We start from the raw sequence: 21,335 nt of genomic DNA on the forward strand, positions 1-21,335 counted from the left end.
TAGTTGCTGGCTGGGGTTAAACCATGAGAAGTGCTTCAATTTCTCACTGGATGTAAGTCATCAATCTCCACTATGCTCAAAAATTCTTCCTCTGTAGATCAGGGGGCCCCAAATCCGTGGAACAGGTGTTGGTGTTGAAGCAAGGGCAGCAAGAGGAATGTAATTGTTTCTGATGCACATGGCAGTCATTGTCACTCAGCCTGCAATGCAAGTGTCAACAAAAGCAAGGTCAGATTCCCAGTTGCAGGAGATCTTTTGCCTGTTCTGGTCCCTGAGCCTGAAAAATGGGCCTGACAGCCCTGGGCAGTCTGTCCCCAATTTCCTTATCACTCGATTGCAGGCTCTGTGGGCCAGTATGGTGCCTGGGGTGGCTTGCCCAAAGGAGGAGAGAAATGGCTGCAATTGTAAAATTCCTTCATTCAGTGGTAAAATGTTCCCAAGAGACAGGGAGCCGAGAAGTCTGGTGCCTCTTCATCTGCCAGCTCTCTCCATTCCTTCTTTGAACTCTTTGAATCTCTGTTCAGGCTCTAAAGGAGACCCCAAAAGATACAGTCCCCACATTGACATCCAGCGCTGAAAGACTTTCCCCCCCAGAAAGAAGTCGAGAATATTAATATGAAAGCGAAACAGTTGGTTTGGAAGGGTTTATAGATCAAGTGCTTTTCAATGTCATTTCTGTTGAAAGCATTTGAACACAAAAATAAATGCAAGCTAGGAGAGCTTTAAGTGAATAAAGCCTTTTCCTAGATAACATTATTCCTTCAGATGGCTTGATATGCAGTGGCTGGTAGTTAGAAATAAATGTATCATGGTGATATTCCTTTGGTCTTTCATGAAATCAGGCACCCTATATAGCAAATGTGTGGATGCATTCCTTCTCACTAGAAGGAATACACCTTCCATCCTCTCTGTAAAACCCACAAAGAAATGAGCGTCTAGAAACTGGTTATTTATTGTAATGAGTGCCCTAGGTTCAATAATCCTGCTAGGAAATATGTGAAAGTCCTGGAAACTGCAAGGTCTAAGCAATCTTCTCCTTATTCATTGTTTACAATATAAATTCTTTATCAATGAGCACCTAGGGGATTATTTTTCACTTTCATCAGCTTTACAACTGTATATTTCCATTTATTTCACCGGAATTATTTCTGGTGAAAATGGTGGTGTGTTTTAGTGGTGTTAGTTTACAATATTTTAATAAAAATGAATGACTCCCCTATGAAAAAGAAAAATCCCTAATCAGCTATTTTTAAGCGGCACCTCTAGACTGAAACTAACAGACCAAAGGAGAAAACACCAGTGGCTATAAAATATTCTTAGCCTGGAGGTATCAGAATCTGCCAATATAACATCATGAAAAAACAAGCGCCATCTCCATCGTCTGGGGACAAAATCCACAAATCAGTAAAGTAAGACGAATTTCCGAAAGGATTGAAACCGAAAGCAAACACCTGACTCTTTCAGCTACTCTATTACAAGAGTAAATTGGACACCTCCCCATGTTTAGTATAGGAGCTGAAGAGTGTGTTTGTATGAAATAATAAACTGACATGGTACTAAGCGGTCACGTTCTTGTGAAATTGAATATATTTCCTCAGGAATTCCTGGAGATGAAGTATGAATTCTTGTTAATGTGGGGCTGTGTGTATCTCATAACTGGCCCACACAGCCTCCCTGCACCAATGCAAACTGGACAGGCAGTGTGGAAAACAGGGGAACAGAAAAAAAAAAAAAACCAAAATAGTCCCAAACCCTGAACAATTTTTGCAACTGTGTCAAGCACAAACACCATGGAAATGTCCCATTCACAGTGGTGAATCGTGGAAAACCTGAGCAACGAAATTCCACAGCACTCTCGCTTCCGTGGGCTACATAGCAGAAGTACATAAAATGGGCCAAGGCCCAATCCCGGCTGCCCCAGGGTAAGTGGTGTGGCTGGCACGGCTCACACCTTGGCACCTCTGTCCTCCTCATCTCTCCCCCTGCACAATCTAAAGAGTGGGTTTGTCAGCCTTGGCTCCTGGGCATAGTCCCTGACCTGTGCTATGGCCAGCGTTGGTGGCCAACACGGCCACCAAAACCGTGATGCTAATATTCACACACGATGGATAATTGAGGATGATGCTCAAACTCATTTTCTGGCCCTGTTGGGTTCATTGGTCTAGACAGGGCTATTGATATTCTGCAATGCACACCAAGCGTGTTGGAAACGTAAGGATGTCATGCCTATCAGTATGAGCAACACAAAAAGCAGAGCATTGGAGGGGAATGGTCAACTGCTCTTTTATGACTTTCATACCCCACTTCAGCTGACTGCGGAAAAATGAGCAGATTAAAATATCCTGAAGCCTTTTGTGCTTTTTCCTTGGAGTCTAATTACTTGGATCATATTGTAGTTAGGTAAGATTGCTAGGGAGAGTTATATTATTACTATTATTAATTATATATCATATGATAATATTAAGATAATTACACATTATACTGTACCAATATAATTTTATATTAGTATTCTAGCTCACATTAGAAAAATTTCCGTGGTTAGAAAAAGCAGACAAACTCTCTGGTACAACAAGCTGATTAAGGTCCCATCTTTACAACATATATGTAGGATTTGCACAAGAAAATAAAAAATTTAAGGCCAAAAAGAATTTTGTAATAGGAAAATTTCTCAAGAGAGTCACTAAATTTAATAATATTATTACGTTTATTAAGCTTTCCGGTTGGGAGGGCCTGTCCCACATTATATATTGAAAAATGATTGTATTGTATCACTTGTTCAAGCTTGGTAGCATGAAGCAGATATGGTCCACATTACCAGTGAACAACACAATGGCACAAATAACGAGACGTTCATTACTGAAGACTGAAATGTGTTTAAATGAGGCTATGGTTTGGGTCCGCAGATGAATTAAAAATGGCTTCCAGCACTCTCCAAAAATAACAAACGGAGCACTGAGATTTTTCTTTCTTTTTTATAGTTTAGTTTTGGTCAAGAATCAACTTTGATGGTTCATTTTCTGCCCATATGGACACTAAACTCACTGCCTTCCAGAATATAGGGGAAGCTTCAAATGCCTGCTGAATTTAGCTAATACCCATGCCTATGTAGTTTATGCAGATAAATCTTTTACTTTCAGTTGTAGTAGATTTGGATAAAAGCAATACAACAGTTTAATCTATCATAGATTGTTGTTCTTACAAGATTTTAAGTAAATAAAGTACTAGTTCTTTGCTAGTTTTAGCAAAAAAAAACCTGATTAAAAACACAAAAATGTGGAGAAAGCCAAAAACTTCAAACCTTCAAATATTATTTAAAATCTCCTGTTCCCACAAAAAAAAGTGCAAATACTACAACAAACATTCATAAAGTTGTCCCCCGACAATTAATGTTGATCCTGGGTTGCTATTCTCCTACACAAGAACTGGTGCTGTGTCTTGGGCTGATAGAAACAAGGTTAGGGGACTGGTTTCAAAATCGTTCTTACGCCTTGTGGATGTAAGGAACTGAGCATTAAACAGTGCCTGTAAATGATGCCATGTGGATAGAAAAGGTATTTTGAACCTAAGAAAGGGTAAGATGTTAATAAAATCTTTGCTCATTATTGTAATATTTAAGGGTGAACTGGGGTTTTGCATCATACTAAAATTGGCTTTTTTTTTACTGTATCTCTTTGTATATCTTTTTTAGTACCGAGTTAACAATACAAACTGTCAAAACATTTGATATGTAAGATATCAAGGAAGAATTCGAATTAAAAAAAGAAAAATCCTGTATTTCTTTCCCTCAAGTTTGACTGGGAGAGAGTGAAGAGGTGAGCCTTAATGCAGTGGGCCAAGCTGCCCTCACTGAATGCACAAACGCATGGCATGTGATGTGCCTGTGGCAAGTCCCGCGACAGTGCCACCTCCCTGCCCCACCGTCTGTCTAGGCTTGAGAGGGCTTGTGGAGAGATGGGCGAATGACTATGGGACATGACACTTCCGTAGTCCCAGATGTTGTTCTGCATTTTGGGTGGGAAAGGGATCTTTAGAGGATGTTTAGGGGGGAGTTGAAGTAAATTACTTTAGTAAACCTGTGCGTTTTCTTTTTCTTTTCTTTTCTTTTTTTTTTTTTAAGAAGTAATCCCCTTCTGTATTTGAAAGTTTAAGGAATAGCATTAAAGTTGCTTTCTAAAGCAAGTTAGGTGAAATGGTCTGAGGTAGCTGTTATTGCTAGTGAAGTCTAAGCTAGACTCTTCAGACAAAACAAGATAAACATACGCAAAAGAAGGTAGAAATGAACAGCAGAGCCAGAAAACATAGCTCCTCTTTCTAGCACGGCCTCTTACGTGTGAGGTCAGTGGTGGGAAACCCCCGTACGGCATGGCTTCCCATAACTCACTCCCACTCTTGGTCATTTGTACCCATAACAAAATATTTAGAAAATTGATTTCAGCTGCCTAAAGCAATGACAGAATCATGACAGTGAAGGAACAGGTGCCCTTCTTTATAGTTAAGTCAGATCTCACTGCACGAGTAGTAGAGAAAATAAGAAAATAAAGTGGAGAAGTAAAAGAAATGCAAAGCTTGCAGTCCAGTTGTGTTCTAGATTCATTTCCTCTGGGGGCTGGTTCAGGGAGAGCACCTTCAGGTGGTGTTACTGGTGAAATCATGGTCCCAGGAAGACGAAAGGGAGAAGAAGCAATAATGAAACACTTGGGTCTTTCCAGTTCACTCCTGATGCCTGAGTAAAAAATTAGCATCCAGGGAGGGTGAACTTGGCAATCCCTGGCCATTAGTGATGAGAGCTACTAGGAAGATCAAATTTGTAAGAAAAGCCTACAGGTGATAGAGAGGGTATTTCAAATACCCACCATGCAGGATTTCACTCTTGAAAACTTCTTCTGGAAATCAGGGTTTTACTTGAACAAACACTCAAACTACCTGGTATAAGTGACCAGAATGTAGCTTTAGTTTTCTATGTTTATATTTTAACTATTTATTTGAGTCTCTACACGTGTACCTATGTCAATATATCAGGTGCATTATGAGTTAATAAACAAGACAAAAATAAATTAAACTAATCACAAATAAAAATGGAAATGATCATGTTCTTTTAAGAGGTTGTTTAATTATCTACCACTTTTTACTGTCATTCACAGTGATTATCAATTAATCTACATAAGAGGAATTTACATGGTAATGTAAAGTTAAGCTAAAAAAGTTCCACATCACTAGGAATGATTTCTTGAAAAATCTTTACCTATATCACAGATTCAGAGAGAGACCTAGCAGGTGTCTTTCACAACACTTGATTTATTTGATTATCATTTTGATTCAGACTAACATCAGAATTATGGAGCAACGCCATTATTCATCATTTTTGTCCTTCCATGTGGGCAATTGTTTCAGCTGAAGCCTTCTACATAATGTATAAGGGTGAGAAGAAATGAAATTTGCTTTTCAGGCTTCTACTTTAAGGTGATATTCTGTCCTCTCAGAATAGTTACTGACACCAGGCAAAAACTTACAAGCTGAAAGTAATTCACGTCAGTCTCCCTTTCAAGACCGCTAGCAATCTTACCTTTCAAATCATAATCAAACCACAGCAAAGAAATGCCTCAAGCATCCATTTCACTCAATCTCTCTCTATTCTGAACCTTCAGAGAACACAAAAATCCTTATATATACTTAATCCACAACCTCAACCACCGTCTTTCTCACCTGTTTTTGTCGGTTTTCTTTCCATGCCATGAGACTCGTTTCTTTTGTTCTATAAAAGTGTACTAAAAGTGCTTACTCCCTTAGGCAAGCCTGACAACCACTGAAAAAACAAATTCAAACTGAAAAAAAGGCAAATTCATCAGGCAACTCTATGTAAATTACTACTGTGATATTGTAAAGCATCACTTCTTTGGTACTTATCAACATGCATCTTGACTGTACTCATGTATAAACTTTTTATTAGCCTCTCTTGTTATATTGCAGTGTCACCTAAACTCTGCTCTCTGCTACCTGTGCGAATGAATTGTGGGTTATGATCTCCCCTTTCCTTCCTCCTCCACGCAGCTACGCACACACCTAATCTATGAATGAGGAGTGTAGCGGCAGCCGCCCCCTCTGGCAGGCACTGAAGTAGCAGAAGAACCACTCTGGCAGTACTACTGCCGCTCGGTGCCTTTCCCCACACGCTGTGTCAGAGGTTTTTGCATGAACTGGGCTGTTTCCATGCCCTTCCACGGGAGAGTTGATAGGAGCTAAGCAGATATTTGTAGCAGGGGATGGAATGGCCCTATAAAGAGTTCTCCATGCCGCATTTCCAAACCCGTCACCTACACGGGTGCCGGGGAAGCACGCCCCATGCTGGACCTTGTACCTGCTGGTGGGCGTCCCTGCTCTGCTTTGCAGAATTATAAAGGAAACAGTTAAAAGAAGTTTTTCAACAGTTTCCACAATACTAGATAATGAACAAAGAACAGTCAAAAGATATGCAGATATATTACAGCATTTGGGCCAGAATTGTTAACTATAAAAGCTTATGAAGGCAGCATTTACAGAACACATGCCTTTTAAAACTTACTCTGGATTGCAATCTTCCTAAATCAAAATATATTTTCCCAGAAAACCTTGTCTGTCTTTCTGTGAGTTGTTCTGAGAGGAGCACATATGCACATTGACTTTCTTCCTCGGTGAAAACCAAATCATTCCCTCAAAGCTTGAAGAGCATGAGCCGTTTCACTGCTTGTTTAGTGAAATCCCTGCTCTGTCTTCTCATATTTCCCTAGGACAAAACAGAGAGCATTGCAAATCATCGGGGACCAAAGTCGAGAGAAAAGAATTCTTTCTGTAGTCAGGTCACATTCAGGCAACAAATTTTAATGGAAGAGCTAGGCTGTGAATTCAGTACATGATTAAAAGAAAAATGTCCTGTCGGTGGAAGCTCACACAGAGATGGGTTTTAATCAGCGAATATTTTCCCTTATATAAGAAAGTCTGGTCATATGGCTATCAACTACGACATGCAGAAGGAATCAGCCTGATGAGTATGAGTGAGCACAGATCTATTGCTAATTCTGTTTGCATTGAATTGCAGCTTGGCAGAAAGGTATGAATTCGATTCCACCTTCCAAGGAAGTTACCATGCACTGATTGCCACAGAGGTTACGGGAAGCTCAGGAGTGTCCTGAGAGGCATGAAGACAAATATCCTTGGGAGCACCGTGCTCAGGCTTAAACAGGAATTTCCGGGATCTTTGGTGTCCCAGTAGCCCATCAAACAGTTTCGTGGTTTCAGACAATATAGTCAATAAAATACCCATAAAGTACGAAGGAAATACTGCTTCATTTTTTATAAATGAAAAATGTTGGATTTCCTCATTCTCTAAAAAAAACGTTTAAATTGTTAATCTTTGTTCCAGTGCAGAACAGCACTTTCTCTTGTAATTTCCAAATTCCTAGTGTAACATAAATTCAGCGTTCTGCTCAGCTCTAAAGATAGCATGTAGGAATACAAGTTTGCTGAGGCACTTTAATATGTCTTTACCTCTTCCACCGCCTCTCGTTTATTTGCCGAGATGCTGCCTTGTATTGGAATCAGTGACCACCAAGTTTACTGTGCACCGAGCCGCAGCAGTTCCCTGTTCAGTGTCAGTCTAGGTTAACTTGACAATACTGGAAATGGATCTGAATGAAGGTATCTAACTGAGAATTACAGTAACTAAGTTGCAGACATACAGTCTATTACACTGCTTCTGCCATGGGGGAGATAATTTGGAGCAAAAGTTGAAGGGGAAAAAAATTGATATTTTCCAAATCTTCTGTTTATCTCCAGTGTTTCTGCACAATTTTTATTGAAATATTAATGAATTCTAAAAAAATTAAAATAAGCAATTGACTTTTATTTTTACTGTAAATATTTTTTGTGTAAATAAAAATATTTCCTAATACCTGCACATAATTTCATTGAAATTTTTGTACAATACTGAAAGAATGCCATAGTAATTTTCATGTAAAATGGAAAATAAATCTATATCAAGTACTGCAAAATGACTAGAACAATTTAGTTCTCGTATCGATTAGTTGACAAGGTGAAGGCACTACTATATTGCTAGTGCTTAAATTGCTGTCCCCTATCCCCTCATCTTTAGCCAGCTCTGCTGCAGAAGTTGCCTAACTCTTTTCACAAATCCATATCATAACAGTTAATGAATAAAAGAGCATGCAAATAACCATAATATCAGTGTTTTCAGTTTCTTTTAAATGAGCTGCCTAACAAAGCAGATGTCCCCGGAAAGTACAGCTGAGATGGAAAAAACACAGATTTTTCTTGATTCTGTCTCGTGCAGTTGCTTTATTGACTCAGACTGGTAATTAGACAAATATACTTGTGTATTTTACTGCCTACACACTACCATGAATAATGAGGTCTAACTAAATCTAATGAGAAAGGACAAGGCCATTTCTAGAATGTAGGTGCAGATACAGTCTCCTAATTTTTCTCTTGGTTATATTTTTTTAACACTGAAGGCTTGATATTGGCAAAGGTGAAATAGGCTGTATGCATCCCTGATCCAATACTATGAACATTGGAGGAATTGCACAAGGCATAGATTAAGATAAAAATACAATGAGACAACTACTACAAAGCATTGGGAGTAACGTCAAAAGCCATAGGTTTGCACAAATCTCTGTAGCCTCTCTGCAGCATCTCTGCAGTCTGTTCCAGAGACCGACAACTCCGCCTGTAGCATTGCTCAGGCTGAAAAAGTTCTTCTGATTTTCAATAATCTGGTGGTCACCCTAAACTTACTAATGAATCTGTGAGAAGCCAACAGCCCACCTTAACTGACTATTCACATGGCTAAGAGAGAAGTGTTTCTGACTATTATTGTTGTTGTTGTTGTGATGAGCATGAAGAAGAAGAAGAAGAAGAAGAATAGGCATATCTTTCATAGCCTCTTTTGGAGTAATGTTGAAGTTCAGCTCTGCAGACAATGCAAAGTTAATTTTCCATGCCATTTGTGCAATTGTTTGTGATGGAAAAGAAAACATTTTAACTGTTTCCTAAACAAAAAAGGTGAAAATGTTGCAGGCAAAAATTCAAGAAAAGATGTAATACCTTCAGGACAACTATATTTTACTCATGGACCATTCCTATAGCCCTTAACACTAGATTACCTCATGTTTTCTATCACATGCTGATGTTGACTGGCTTTCTTAATCAATCACACGTCACTCAAAGAAATGGAAAGAGAGCAAGGAACCTGGCTGAGCACTGGTGTCAGCCCCTACAGGGATTTTCTTTAGCGAACAACACACATGATGTGCTTCCTAGTGTCCTTTTCTGTCCAGTTATAAAAATAACATGGCTGTAACTAACGGGAAAAAAGGGGCTGCTGCAATGCCCTGGAGGAACCAAATTATATATTCATATCATTACATTTTGTTACATTTAAATGAATACGAACCAAACTGCAGCTCTGGCTGCCTGAAGGGAGGGGCAAAAGCTGCTTTGCAACCTCTTTCAGAGCAACTCCTGGAGCTTTTCAAATGGCATAGAGAAGGCAGTCTTAACATCAGGGGTAGAGGAAGAGCCATCCAAATTAACCCAAAAGGGATTCAAACTTATGGCTCAGTAGTAAAAGCTTGGTCAATGATCTGAACTTCATTAAGCCACTCCAGCACTGCCCCCAATCTTAGTCTCTCTATAGCTTAATAGTCACAATGTCACAATGTTTCCCTTGATTAATTATTTACACGAGACTCATAACCTCCATTTTAATGTCTGTTGTGCTGAATATGGTTTTTAATTAAATTCTATTTTTCTCTGATGAAAAAAGGCATTTAAGTCTACCAAATGTCATAATTCATTTTCATATTAAATAATCAACATTTGGCAGATTCTTTGAAGACAGCAGGGCCGAAATAATTCACAAAGTGAGGCAATTGCATGGGGTCAGTATGAGGCACTGACTGGTAACAGATATTCAGAAATGTAATCAGATCACATAGTTTATTATTTCCTTACAGAAGTGATGCTGTATGTTCTGGGGAGAAGAACACACATTTAGGACATCAGAGAATTGTAAGGAAAAAGTAAGAGGAATTAATTCCTCAAAAACAAGAGGAAGCAATGATCTTTATGACAGGGATGATTGTGTTATTATGAATCATCATAATAATAATGAAAATTCAAAATATTTGAAATCATCCTACCTGGTTAATTAAAACAGGAGAACGTGCAAATGTAAGGATGACAAGTCTAAGAACATTAACAATTAGATTTTTAAAAGTGTTCAGCATCAATTTGCATCAATAGTTATGAATCTTTTGTACAGGTAAGTACTATTTTTACAGAAAATGAGGTAAGAGCTAGAAATATCATTAGGGTTTTCTTTAGCATAACATACCTCATTAAGTTCAACAAGGGGAAGTGCAAAGTCCTGCACCTGGGGAATAACAACCCCATGCATTGAAATATGGTGGGGGCCACAGAGTTGGAAAGCAGCTCGGCAGAAAAAGACTTGGGGGTCGTGGTGGACATCAGGTTGAACATGAGTCAGCAATGTGCCCCTGCCACAAAGAAGGCGAATGGTATCCTGGGCTGCATTAGGCAAAGTATTGCCAGCAGATCAAGGGATGTGATCCTGCCCCTCTACTCAGCACTGGTGAGGCCACTCCTGGAGTACTGGGTCCAGTTCTGGGGTCCCCAGTACAAGAAATACATGGACATTCTGGAGAGAGTCCAAAGAAGGGCCACAAAGTTGATGAAGGGACTGGAGCATCTCTCTCCTGTGAGGGAAGGCTGAGAGAGCTGGGACTGTCCAGCCTAGAAAAGAGAAAGGTCGGGGAATCTTATTAATTAACATCTATAAACACCTGAAGGGAGGTTGCAAACAGGATGGAGCCAGGCTCTTTTCAGTGGTGCCCCGTGACAGGACCAGAGGCAATGGGCACAAACTGAAACACAGGAGATTCCCTCTGAACATCAGAAAACACTTTTTCACTGTGAGGGTTATCAAGCCTTGGCACAGGTTGCCCAGAGAGGTTGTGGAGTCTCCCTCCTTGGAGATATTCAAAAGCTGTTTGGACACAGTCCTGGCTAACCTGCTCTAGGTGGCCCTGCTTGAGCCGGGAGTTGGACCAGATGACCTCCAGATGTCCCTTCCGACCTCAACCATTCTGTGTGATTCCGTGATACAGAGGTTGCAATTTTTCTACCATTGGTAGACATGTCACCAAACATTCAGACACTATATTGAAAGCTGCTTTAGAAGTCTGTTGCCTCTTGGGGGAAAGTGTATAACATTTATAAATTCAGGAATTGAAAGGTGCACTGGGAAGACATCTTCTCAGGGCATATACTTTAGCTGATATGTTTTATATGATCTTGTCGACTAACCCAAATCCCGGAAGAGGGTGACCAGTTACATGTGGTTTTGTCATCTCTTGCATGCAGAATCATAGTTCGATATACCCAGATACGAAGTTGCCTCCTCCAACCACTATGCAGCGATGCAAGCTGCCTCTGCACTGTCACGCTGCTATATCCATGCTCAGAAACAGCACAGAAACTCAATCCTTACCCAGACAAAGTCTCAGCTCCACACCCCATTCTTCATCTCGGGAGAAGATGGCAGAACAATGGACACAAGACAGATGTATGTTGCTTAATGCAGGGCTGGAGGTGCTCACACATTCCCTCATTAGGATGGTAGAAGAGCTTAATAGGACAGAATGCCCCTGAATGGAAACCCAACACCATCTCTATAAATGTCATAAATGTCACTGTAACCACTAGATGTCACGTGAAAACATACCTTTCTCTACAATGTCAAAAAGGGAGGGCATAAGTTTCTCTGGCAGAGATTTAAAAAATAAAATGTTCTTCTACACTCCTCTAGGTAAATAGACCATCTAACTACTTCCTGCCAGCTCCTGCCTTGGTCCACTCTGAGGAACAAATTGCAGCTGGACATTTGCCCACTACGGCTGCATCAAGAGGAGGGAATTCCTGCATGCCTGGGACCGTCTTGGCACTGGCACACCATCACCCATGCTGCTATGGGTTGGCCATGAGGTTGGCCTGCTCCAGCCACCACTCCCCCCAGACAGTTCCCAGGCATAGCTTTGTTCAGAACAGTTCAGGGATTTTTCCTGCTGGGTGGCTTGAACACACCAGCCTGTTTTGGAGGCTGAGATGTGAGCTATTCTGAGCCAGCTGGCCTCAGTACCCAGTTCCCTTGGCACGCTTAATTTAAGTGTACAGATGCAGTCTGTCCATCTTGCAGGAGAATTGTTCAGACTCACAGTGACCACCGTATCCAACTCCCAGTTTGGCTGCCAGGAGTGCTTTTTCTTATACTTGTGATATTACAACTTCATTATATTCTATAGAAAGTAATATATTTTTCTGGCTATGTTTTGTGCTTGGTACCGTGTAACTGATAAATTATTCCCCATGGATTAGTGCCTGACTTTACCTTAGGCAGGTATGTTCACTGCTTTTAACTCCACTATGGAAAAGATTCAGTGCTCTTCATCTCTCTATATCACAACTTTACCTGGCTTTACACTGTAGTGAAAACCAGGTGACTCTCCAGGAGTGTTTTTTCTGGGAGTGTTCCTCATCTGTAGGTCCAGCAGTCACCCAGAGGTTATACTAATCGACACTTATGAGAGGCAACAGATGGACCTCTGCTAAGCAAACCAGTGCTTTTCTTCAAAACGTCCTACATTCAGTCAGCATCAACATGCCAAACAGCTTGAATGTTTTGCGTGTTTTTAGGTTTAGGGATTTTTGTTTCTTTTTTTCTTTTTTTTTTTTTCCTTCAGAGTTCTAGATTTTAGGTATGGCTCTTCTATACAGTGAAGAGTAATGTGATGAGACCTAGATGGAAAGTTACCCTCACCTTGTGCAATGCAGTGTTGTGAGAAGGAAGTAGCTCCCATCCCCAGAAGCAGCTTAGTTGTATCAGCTTGTTGCTCTGTCAAAATTAATTCATTTTACTTTTTCAGCACTGATGAAGTTATACAGCTGCTAATTCCAGAGCTACCTTGGTGAACCCTAGCTTGGGGTGTCTCTGCTTCACAGTGTAGCTGTAGACAAGTTTACTATGATATTAGGCTCAGGGTCTAATACAAAACTCTCTGCAATCACTTGGTGAACATTTTAAATCTCAGGCTATTAAACCCAGTGTCTACCTGGCACTTAACATTCTCAGTGTGCATTATCTATTTTCAAATAACAAAAAACCCTGTAGGAAGGGCCTTTCTCAAAGTTGCTAAGCTGTCACCATAATATTCATTTGTTCTCCAAAAATTCAAGTTTCAGTAAAGATTATCTGCCTTGCATTTTAAAATTAAAGGTGTTGTGTGGAAGCATTTATTCATCAAAATAATATGTACAGTGCCCTACACATCAAATACATGTAGATTTTAAACACACAATTTAAATATATTTCTTCTTTACTATTAATTGCATTCCACTCTCATATTTCTCTTGATTTTCCCCCACCTTCAACTCCCAATCACTTCAATAACCACCCAGAATCAGGATGAGATACAAAGTTACTGTTTCGCCAATAAAAGATGCTTTTTTTTTAGAAACAACTATAAAGCAAACACAAAAAGAGCCTTTTACTGTGTTAGAATTAAAAAAAAGACTGTCGAGCCTATTCCCTGAAGCAGGGTCTAATGTAGTCACAGCTGCAGCATTCTGTGCATATAAAATTTTTTTATACCAGTTAAAAAAAAAGATTTCAATAAAAAGTCGCCTTTCAAAAATGGAGAATTGCTGCTAGTGAGGTATATATCTCGACAGGTATCCAATATTTACCCCTGGAGGGATTTCTTCTTACAGAGGCTCTAACTCCCTATCAAATGGAAGTGCTTACCTTCCCAGTCGTTTGGACAAGGGTTAGCATGATAAAATGATTTGTTATGCCAATAAAGTTTTTGTTACACTGTAAAATGGTTTGTTATGCTACTACTGCTACATAAAAATGTTATGAAAATTAAGTAGGTTGTAAGGTCCAAAAAGGAATAGGCTAGTTTTAGGACTAGCAACTAGGAAAAGAAAAAAAAGGAGGATCTTCAGATCTACAATTCTTCAGTACTGTCAAAAGACAACCTAAATGACCTTTTAACTAACAATTGAAATTGGTACCCCAATTAAAAAGCAGTTATGCATCCAAAATGAATGGGAACTTCCTCAGGTTAACAGTATAATCAGAAAATGGGAGGAAACTGCAACAAGTCTGATAATCTAGGTGGTGACTTCTGTCCTGTGTGACAGTAAATTAAACAAGCCTAAATTACAATTCAGAACGGAAACCTAAGTACGGACTCATGGTATGCTAATCATAACACATCACAGATGGGATAGCAAGATAATAAGACTGGAGAAAAACCTTTGCGTATGGGATTTTAATTTTAACATTGTGTATATCAGTCAAAAGCAGTATCTGAAACTGGCAACTATTTAATTCACAGTCAAGCCTTGTAAGTTCCTGGCATATTTTGAACTTGCAATGAATTGTACCCAGAATTTATTTATGATTGGCAATCAGTCACTCCACAAGAAAGGGAAGGCCTGTTGCATCTTATGCTTTATAATTATTACATAATTTTTATGCTTTTCCATTTTCATATTTCTTTAAGTTTGTATACATTAAATGTTTTTATTCTATTATTCTAATATTAATATTTGTGTTCCTGTCATTTGGTAAATTTTGACCAGAACGGTACTGCGCTGGTAAGTGCAGAATAAAACAGTTCCTTATTTCAACAACCAGCTGTATTTCCACTGAACTCTAAATTTGTTTCTAATTACAAAAATTCTAGAAAAAATTCTAACACAATACATTTTTTCTTATAGAAGTGAGGAAGTATTGGAAATATTTGTGGTTTTCTCCTTTTAAACCAACCACAGTTCAGTTTCCCTTGTACAGGCTCACTGAAGCAGAGCTAACAATGCTATATTGCAAAGGGAATTTGCTGCAAATGAAGAGCTCATGGGAGAAGCAACAACCTGCTTGGAGTATCAGCCCCCCACAAGTGTAAGGCAGGTGCATTCAGTTAAGCTTTGCAGATGTAGTGTGCAAAATTCTTCTGCAAGGCCTGCTTTCACAGTAACGTTATAATGTATGTTGACATAGATAGGGCTGAGCCTCAAGAGAAGTGATTTTCTCTTCACTGGAAAAGATCCGGACGCAAAGTCTTTGCTGCCTGACTGCATGACAGTCAGGAGAAGGCTTGTGTAGTGCCTGTGGTGTCATTGGTGCACTAACGAAGTTCACACCTGGATTGTCAAGTGGAAGTTCATTAATCACTGCTGTAAGACACAAGTTTACTAAATTTTGATTAAAAGCAGTGGTAAGGAAAAAGCACTCAACATCTTACAAAGGGCATTTAGTAATGCAGAGAAATTATCTTGAACTTTTAGACTACTTCATTCTAGACAGTTGGACAGGATGATAGATGTAACTACATACACTGATTTTTTTTCTTTCAAAAAAGAATTGTCCTTGTCTTGAAAAAATGTAAAAATTAAAATTTGAAAATGAATGAGATTTATCCTATAGATCCCTTTTACTTTGCTAGTGGCAGTGTTTACCGGTCAGTTAGGAACAGCTTGAAGTACTCAATAGACCAGGAATACGCAGCCTTTCTGGTTGCTCAGACCAGGCAGCTCACCTGACTAGTATGTGTGGACTGCAGATCGCATCTCTTCTCCCACTGTCTGACAAGCACTGGTGGCCACGGTTAGGACCACGAGCCACGAGCATTTATGTTCTCAGAATAGGTCCAGACATCAGACCTATGTGCACCCACTTGGGGTTGGACGGTTGCTGCGTACTACACACAGCTACGTAGAGAAAGAGCTACCACTTCTAGGGGATCACATGCAGCTCATGCCAAACAACCTTTAAATCACAAGCAGAAGCAGCCATCAGACTGAGGGAAGACCGTGGCCGGGACTGGGCTGCTGCTCCCGGAGCGACTCATCCGGCCTCTGCCCTTCCCTGCACTGCAGACTTTTTAGAACTACTTCTTGTACTTGCGGTTTTTGACTCGTATCGCAACTACAAAATGTGGATCACAGAGCGGAGTACTCTGATAAGGCAGAGCCCCAGGAAAGAACAAATAATATGGCTAAATATGAATGAGTACCTCAATTCCTAATACTTCTCTGACCTTTTTCCGGTGTAACATCCATATCTCACTTGAGAAAGACACTTAGCCATGTATCATGTAAAATATATTTACATTCAGAGCTGAATAAATACCCTCATTGATTGTGAACTTCGGAAAGGTTTAGGCAAATTAATTTGGACAAGTCTGCTCTCCTTTGCTGTACATGTCTCAATGAAGGAAATGCAAGAACTTGAGTTAATTTTCACCTGTCCCAGCAAAGGCCAGAACGGGGACTACGCCTGTCAGAGCTTTACGAGATATAAGGAAAGAGAAGAACAGTGCACATTTTAATAACGTGAATATCATTCTCCAATTCAAAATACGATTAAAAATCTGTGCTGCTCTCCATCAACTACTACATCCCTCTTTCAGGACAGAGACACCCAAGAGCAGCAGGCTGCATGCCGGGATCCGAGTACAAAAGGAAACGGGAACTTACGGAAAGGAGTATTTGGATAGCGCTGTGAATGACCTCTAGGTACTGGAAATCAATTATGCAGCCTGTCACGGAGACGTAGGAGTAATCGTCCAGGATGCCAGGGGCAGAAGGACGCACCACCCTCCGTATGCAGCCGGGCCCGTGTTCCCGCCACCAAGAGCGGTGCATGGAGATGTTAAAGGTCATGAGGTCGGTTTCCTAGGAGACAGGGAGGGAAAAAGTGTGAAAATCTCTAACTTTGTGTCATTTAAGGTAAAGCAAGGGAAATAAAAGATGCTTTCAATTATTATAAGGAAAATGAGATAAGTAACTTGCCTTCCCGCTCACCCCAGTAATTTTAACATGAAAGTAGGCCATTAAAGGGAGATGGGAGAAACTGCAAACATTTATTGTTTATTTTGTAATTGTGCATAGGGTCTTCTGTCTGGCAGAAGAACCGTCGTACCAGGTACTGCACAAAACACAGTGCATATCCTACGCCTCCACGGACTTACAGCCTGAAAAGCAATTTCGTTGTTACTTGATTAGAATGTCACTTAAGAATTAATTTTTTTAACAGGCAACAGAGACAGTTTTACCCCATGGTACTGGAGACAATCTAAAACAAATAAAGTAATAACTATAAATTATAACTATTATTTTGAGTAGGACCACAGCCAGGCAGACAGTTTCAGCTGCCAAAGATTCAAATGAAAGTTTGTCTCCAGCCAAGCACCCTGCTCTCTTTTCCCCCCTCTGCCCCCCATCCAGATTACCATCATCTCAGTTTAGCTAAGAAACCTGCTTCCGTGAACTGATCTGGATTTAAAATACACGCAATAACTTCTCTTCACTCAAATTGTCTTCCGCCTCAACCACAGCTTTTCCGATCAGGCTTTAAACCTACGGTAAGACGTACTGGCTGCGTGGTAACCCACACAGTATGTATAATGTCTGTGCATTTTTGTTAACATTATCCCACTTCTACTTGGAGCAGTGAAAGTGGCAAACATACTAACGCACTGAAGATTTTCTAACAGCTTATTTATGAAGTACAATCAGGAAAATTCATCTGAATTAACAACAGATTTAGGTCTTTAGGTCATGCTCAAGTAAAATACACTGAAGTTGAATGGACACCATTTAAATTCCAAAAAACAACCTCCTCACTGGAGATAAATGTGAGATTAGTTATATTGATACTTTAAATAATTAATTCAGTTTTAGGTTTCCATATTTCCCTGTCTCAACTCCAAGATAGTTGTAAAGAATGCGTGCAAAATTGTCAGCTGTATGTCCACAAAATACCCCTGTTTCCACACATGCCAGTTTGTCAGCGCTGCTGTGACACTGCTTCACCCTTTGCATCCCACTCTGAAAATCTGTCCTGTCAGTCTGTCTGCGGCCGTTTACTTTCACCCTGACAAAAGGGACATCCGGTGCAGATCCCAGTCGCAGGAGTCCTCTGTTGTTTTCCTCTGTTAACCGCCTTTACTCTGGCCACACCTGAAAATTAACGGGTGAATTACATCCTGCCAGTCTCTGTTACTGCTAGTTAGCAGGAAGAAATTTGCCTTGGTGATTTGCTGCTTTGCTCTCCGTAACTTCTTTACCCTCAAAATGCAGACTTGCCGGAGCATTATTTACAGTTGATGAGGCATTTGTCTTTGACTTTGCATGTCATTCCTTGATACTGGTTTAGAAAATTTTCAGCTGCGATATGAAAATGACTTGTGAAATCAGAAGCTGACAGACAATTCACTTTAATGAAAATATAACTATAAATATATAGTCATAGGAAGCAGCCGAGGCTTTCTCTGTACAAAAATGCCAGAGATTGTACAGTGTTATCAAGTGCTTTTGATAATTGTCAACTGTAAGAAATGCCATTTGTTAAGCAGTACACACATATTCACTCTATTTCAGTAACTCTTTGTTGAGTAGGAATATGGATTTGCCATGTGAGTTAGTGTGTATCAAATATTGTGAGGTAACACTTAGTTATCACAACTATGGGAATAAATTGTGATGTCCGTGGCATTGGTGTCACAGCTTTCTCGCTCTCAAGGGTTTTTTTCTCCTTTTTTTTTTTTTGTCTTTAAGTTTTGATTGTTATGCCCTGTGTCAGTGTTTGTCCTTAGCTAGTTCACAGCCAACGGCAAAGAAAAACAGTAAATTTGTTTTAATAATTCAAAAATAAGGAAACAGCTTGATAAATTTTGCTGACACATTTAAAATGTAAGAATTTGGCATGTGGTCAATACAAACACCTCTTATAAATAAAATCTTTCATTTCTGTTATGTTTGGTTCTTGGGGTGATTAAAAAAAATTGCTTGACTTGATGGTCATGTTTAGAGATGCTTAACTACGTCCATATTTCAGAGCTGCTGGTGATGCAGTGAGAGAAGGAAACAACATTATTATAGTTAAAATTCTTTGATTCAAAACAAAAGAGATGTCATCACAGCACTTGCTGCTTTTTATAAGAAGATTATTATTTAGAAATTATGGATAAAGGCTGGGAGGAGAGCTTTTCATAATTACTTTTCAGTATGTATATGTCCTGAGTCCTCAAAGCAGGTAAAAGCGGATAATGATGGCCCAGCAAAGATCAGTTTTAGAAATGCAAACAAAACTGCCTGGAGCATTAGCTTGACCTCTAAAATATCACTTCACAAAATGGCAGCCGTAAGCTGTTTGAGCCGATAAATGTTAAGCTGCCAATCAATAAAAGAAAGCCTGACAAAAATCAATTCTTTTTTTTTTAGCAGCTGAAGTACACTCCTCTCTAACTTCTTGGAGATTCTTAATCCATAAAGTGAGTTGAATGTGCCAGGCGTTAAAAAATTAACCTGTATCTTTATCGTCATTTACAGAAGTTTAGAAAATTCAAAAACTCTTTGCCTGGATATATAGGTTTTAAATATCAGTGAACTTCTTAGAGTGTTTCAGTATTTGTGAACTCAGTGCTTGGAAACCCTGTGCATGGTGGAAAAACTGCTGCCCAAGTGGCTTATTCTCAGTTGCATGTTTAATGAAAGTTAAGAGTTCTTTCAGAAAGTACAAGTAGATACTTGAAGTTTTTCAATAGATCATGTACTGTTTTCCAATGTGACAAGCAATCATTAAGAAAATGCATATAAAATGCTTAATCTTCAGCAGATGATATAATGTAAACTGTTTATTTCTTATAGAAGAATGTTGCTGCTTCATAGCAAGACACTCAGTTTCAGGCTCTGTACAAGAGACATCAAGTAGTCGCTTTGGAATTAATTTAATAATTAAAATTTCAATCATGGATGGAAAATTGCTGTCTTCTGAGCTTCAAACTCATAACACACATCTTGACCTTAATTCCATACATCAGCAGGTGAACTATACTTCTTCCGCTGGTAACCTCTCAGGCGGATGCCATAAATGAAGAGTGAACAGAACACAAATAATAGAACTTCCAGGAAAATCATGTGGGATTTAGGAATTGACACAGGGAAGGGTAATCCTATGTCCTACTCCTCCCTTTTTCAGCCAGCACTGAAGCAATACTCCAGTCTGTGGTAAGAAGTTTGCTCCTGAGCGTACGATCAGACCAATAATCACACCTCTACTGATGTAGAGTCCCACTTAACTGTCTACGACGTTTTAAGCTCTTAAACTATGTATAGGACTTGTGTTGGCTGTCAGCCCAAGGATTAATTTTCATCATTATTGGAAATCATTGCTATGGCAGGTACTTTCTCTTACGTGAGATGTAATCCCTTTAAGTCCCAATAATACTGTTTTCCAAGTGCTTGGAGATACTGTTTAATTTCATGATACCTGCTTAAATTCTACGTTTTGTTTCAAGTGGACATTTTCTGTTGGGCAGGGCTTTGAGCTACCTGATCTAGTGAAAGATGTCCCTGCCCATGGCAGGGAGTTTGGTCTAGATGATCTTTGAAGGTCCCTTCTGACCCAAACCATTCTGTGATTTTATGATTCTATTTTTAGGTGGTGAATCTAGACAAATTTTAACAGATAATAGCATAACACAGTTTATTTTAAAACTAAAGAGCAATAATAAGGATGATGTTCCTTTCATTTATTTGTGTATAATTTATGTACAGTGCCTATAAAAACAACACAAAAAATTAGTGAGAAATTAAGACTAACTAAAATCACCAGATGTAAAGAAAAGAAGACACTAAAACTCCAGGAAAAAAATCAACACACCAAGATTGCCTTGTATAACAAACAAACACAATGCTGTGACACGATGATTACGCATTGCAGAAATTCTTTTTTTCACTGTATGTTTCTGTTTTATGACATGCTATTTTATATTTCTTTCATTCCTTGTTAGTATCTGAAAAATACGCTCCTAGGAAAACTGTATGAAAGACAGCGTGTTGAATGGGATGGAAGAGAAGCACTTTTTCCTCCGCGAGACAGCAATCAACACTTGAAATTTCACAGAAAGCTGCAAGAGCATAAAGGCCTGCCAAAGCATAATGTTAGAGATCTTGACTTTATTATTGTTTGTGTGGTACCTAGCCCTTCCTAACACTTTTAATGATATTGATACATACTATATACATATATACATACTATATACTATATACATACTATACATAAATGTTATTATAAATAAACATTAATTACGCTGAGGCAATAAGAATTCTCATCCCATTTCCTGAGAGTAACAAGGATGCTCTAGTTCTGACTTGCTACCCAGTTTGTTTTTACCAGTGAGGAGAAAACATTT

The 21,335-nt window shown here is 39.3% G+C and overlaps 1 protein-coding gene across 2 annotated transcripts in view; it reads right to left on the reverse strand.

Moving 5' to 3' along the window:
- NKAIN3 (sodium/potassium transporting ATPase interacting 3) overlaps positions 1-21,335 on the reverse strand; it is a 374,993-nt gene that overhangs the window by 74,708 nt on the left and 278,950 nt on the right. For both annotated transcript variants that reach the window (XM_075141783.1, XM_075141784.1), the window contains exon 4: positions 16,615-16,812. In XM_075141783.1, the coding sequence (XP_074997884.1) occupies positions 16,615-16,812 (198 nt within the window). The remainder of the gene's footprint in view (positions 1-16,614; positions 16,813-21,335) is intronic.

The sequence above is a fragment of the Calonectris borealis genome, chromosome 2 (genome assembly GCF_964195595.1).
Source record: "Calonectris borealis chromosome 2, bCalBor7.hap1.2, whole genome shotgun sequence".
Taxonomy (NCBI): Eukaryota; Metazoa; Chordata; class Aves; order Procellariiformes; family Procellariidae; genus Calonectris; species Calonectris borealis.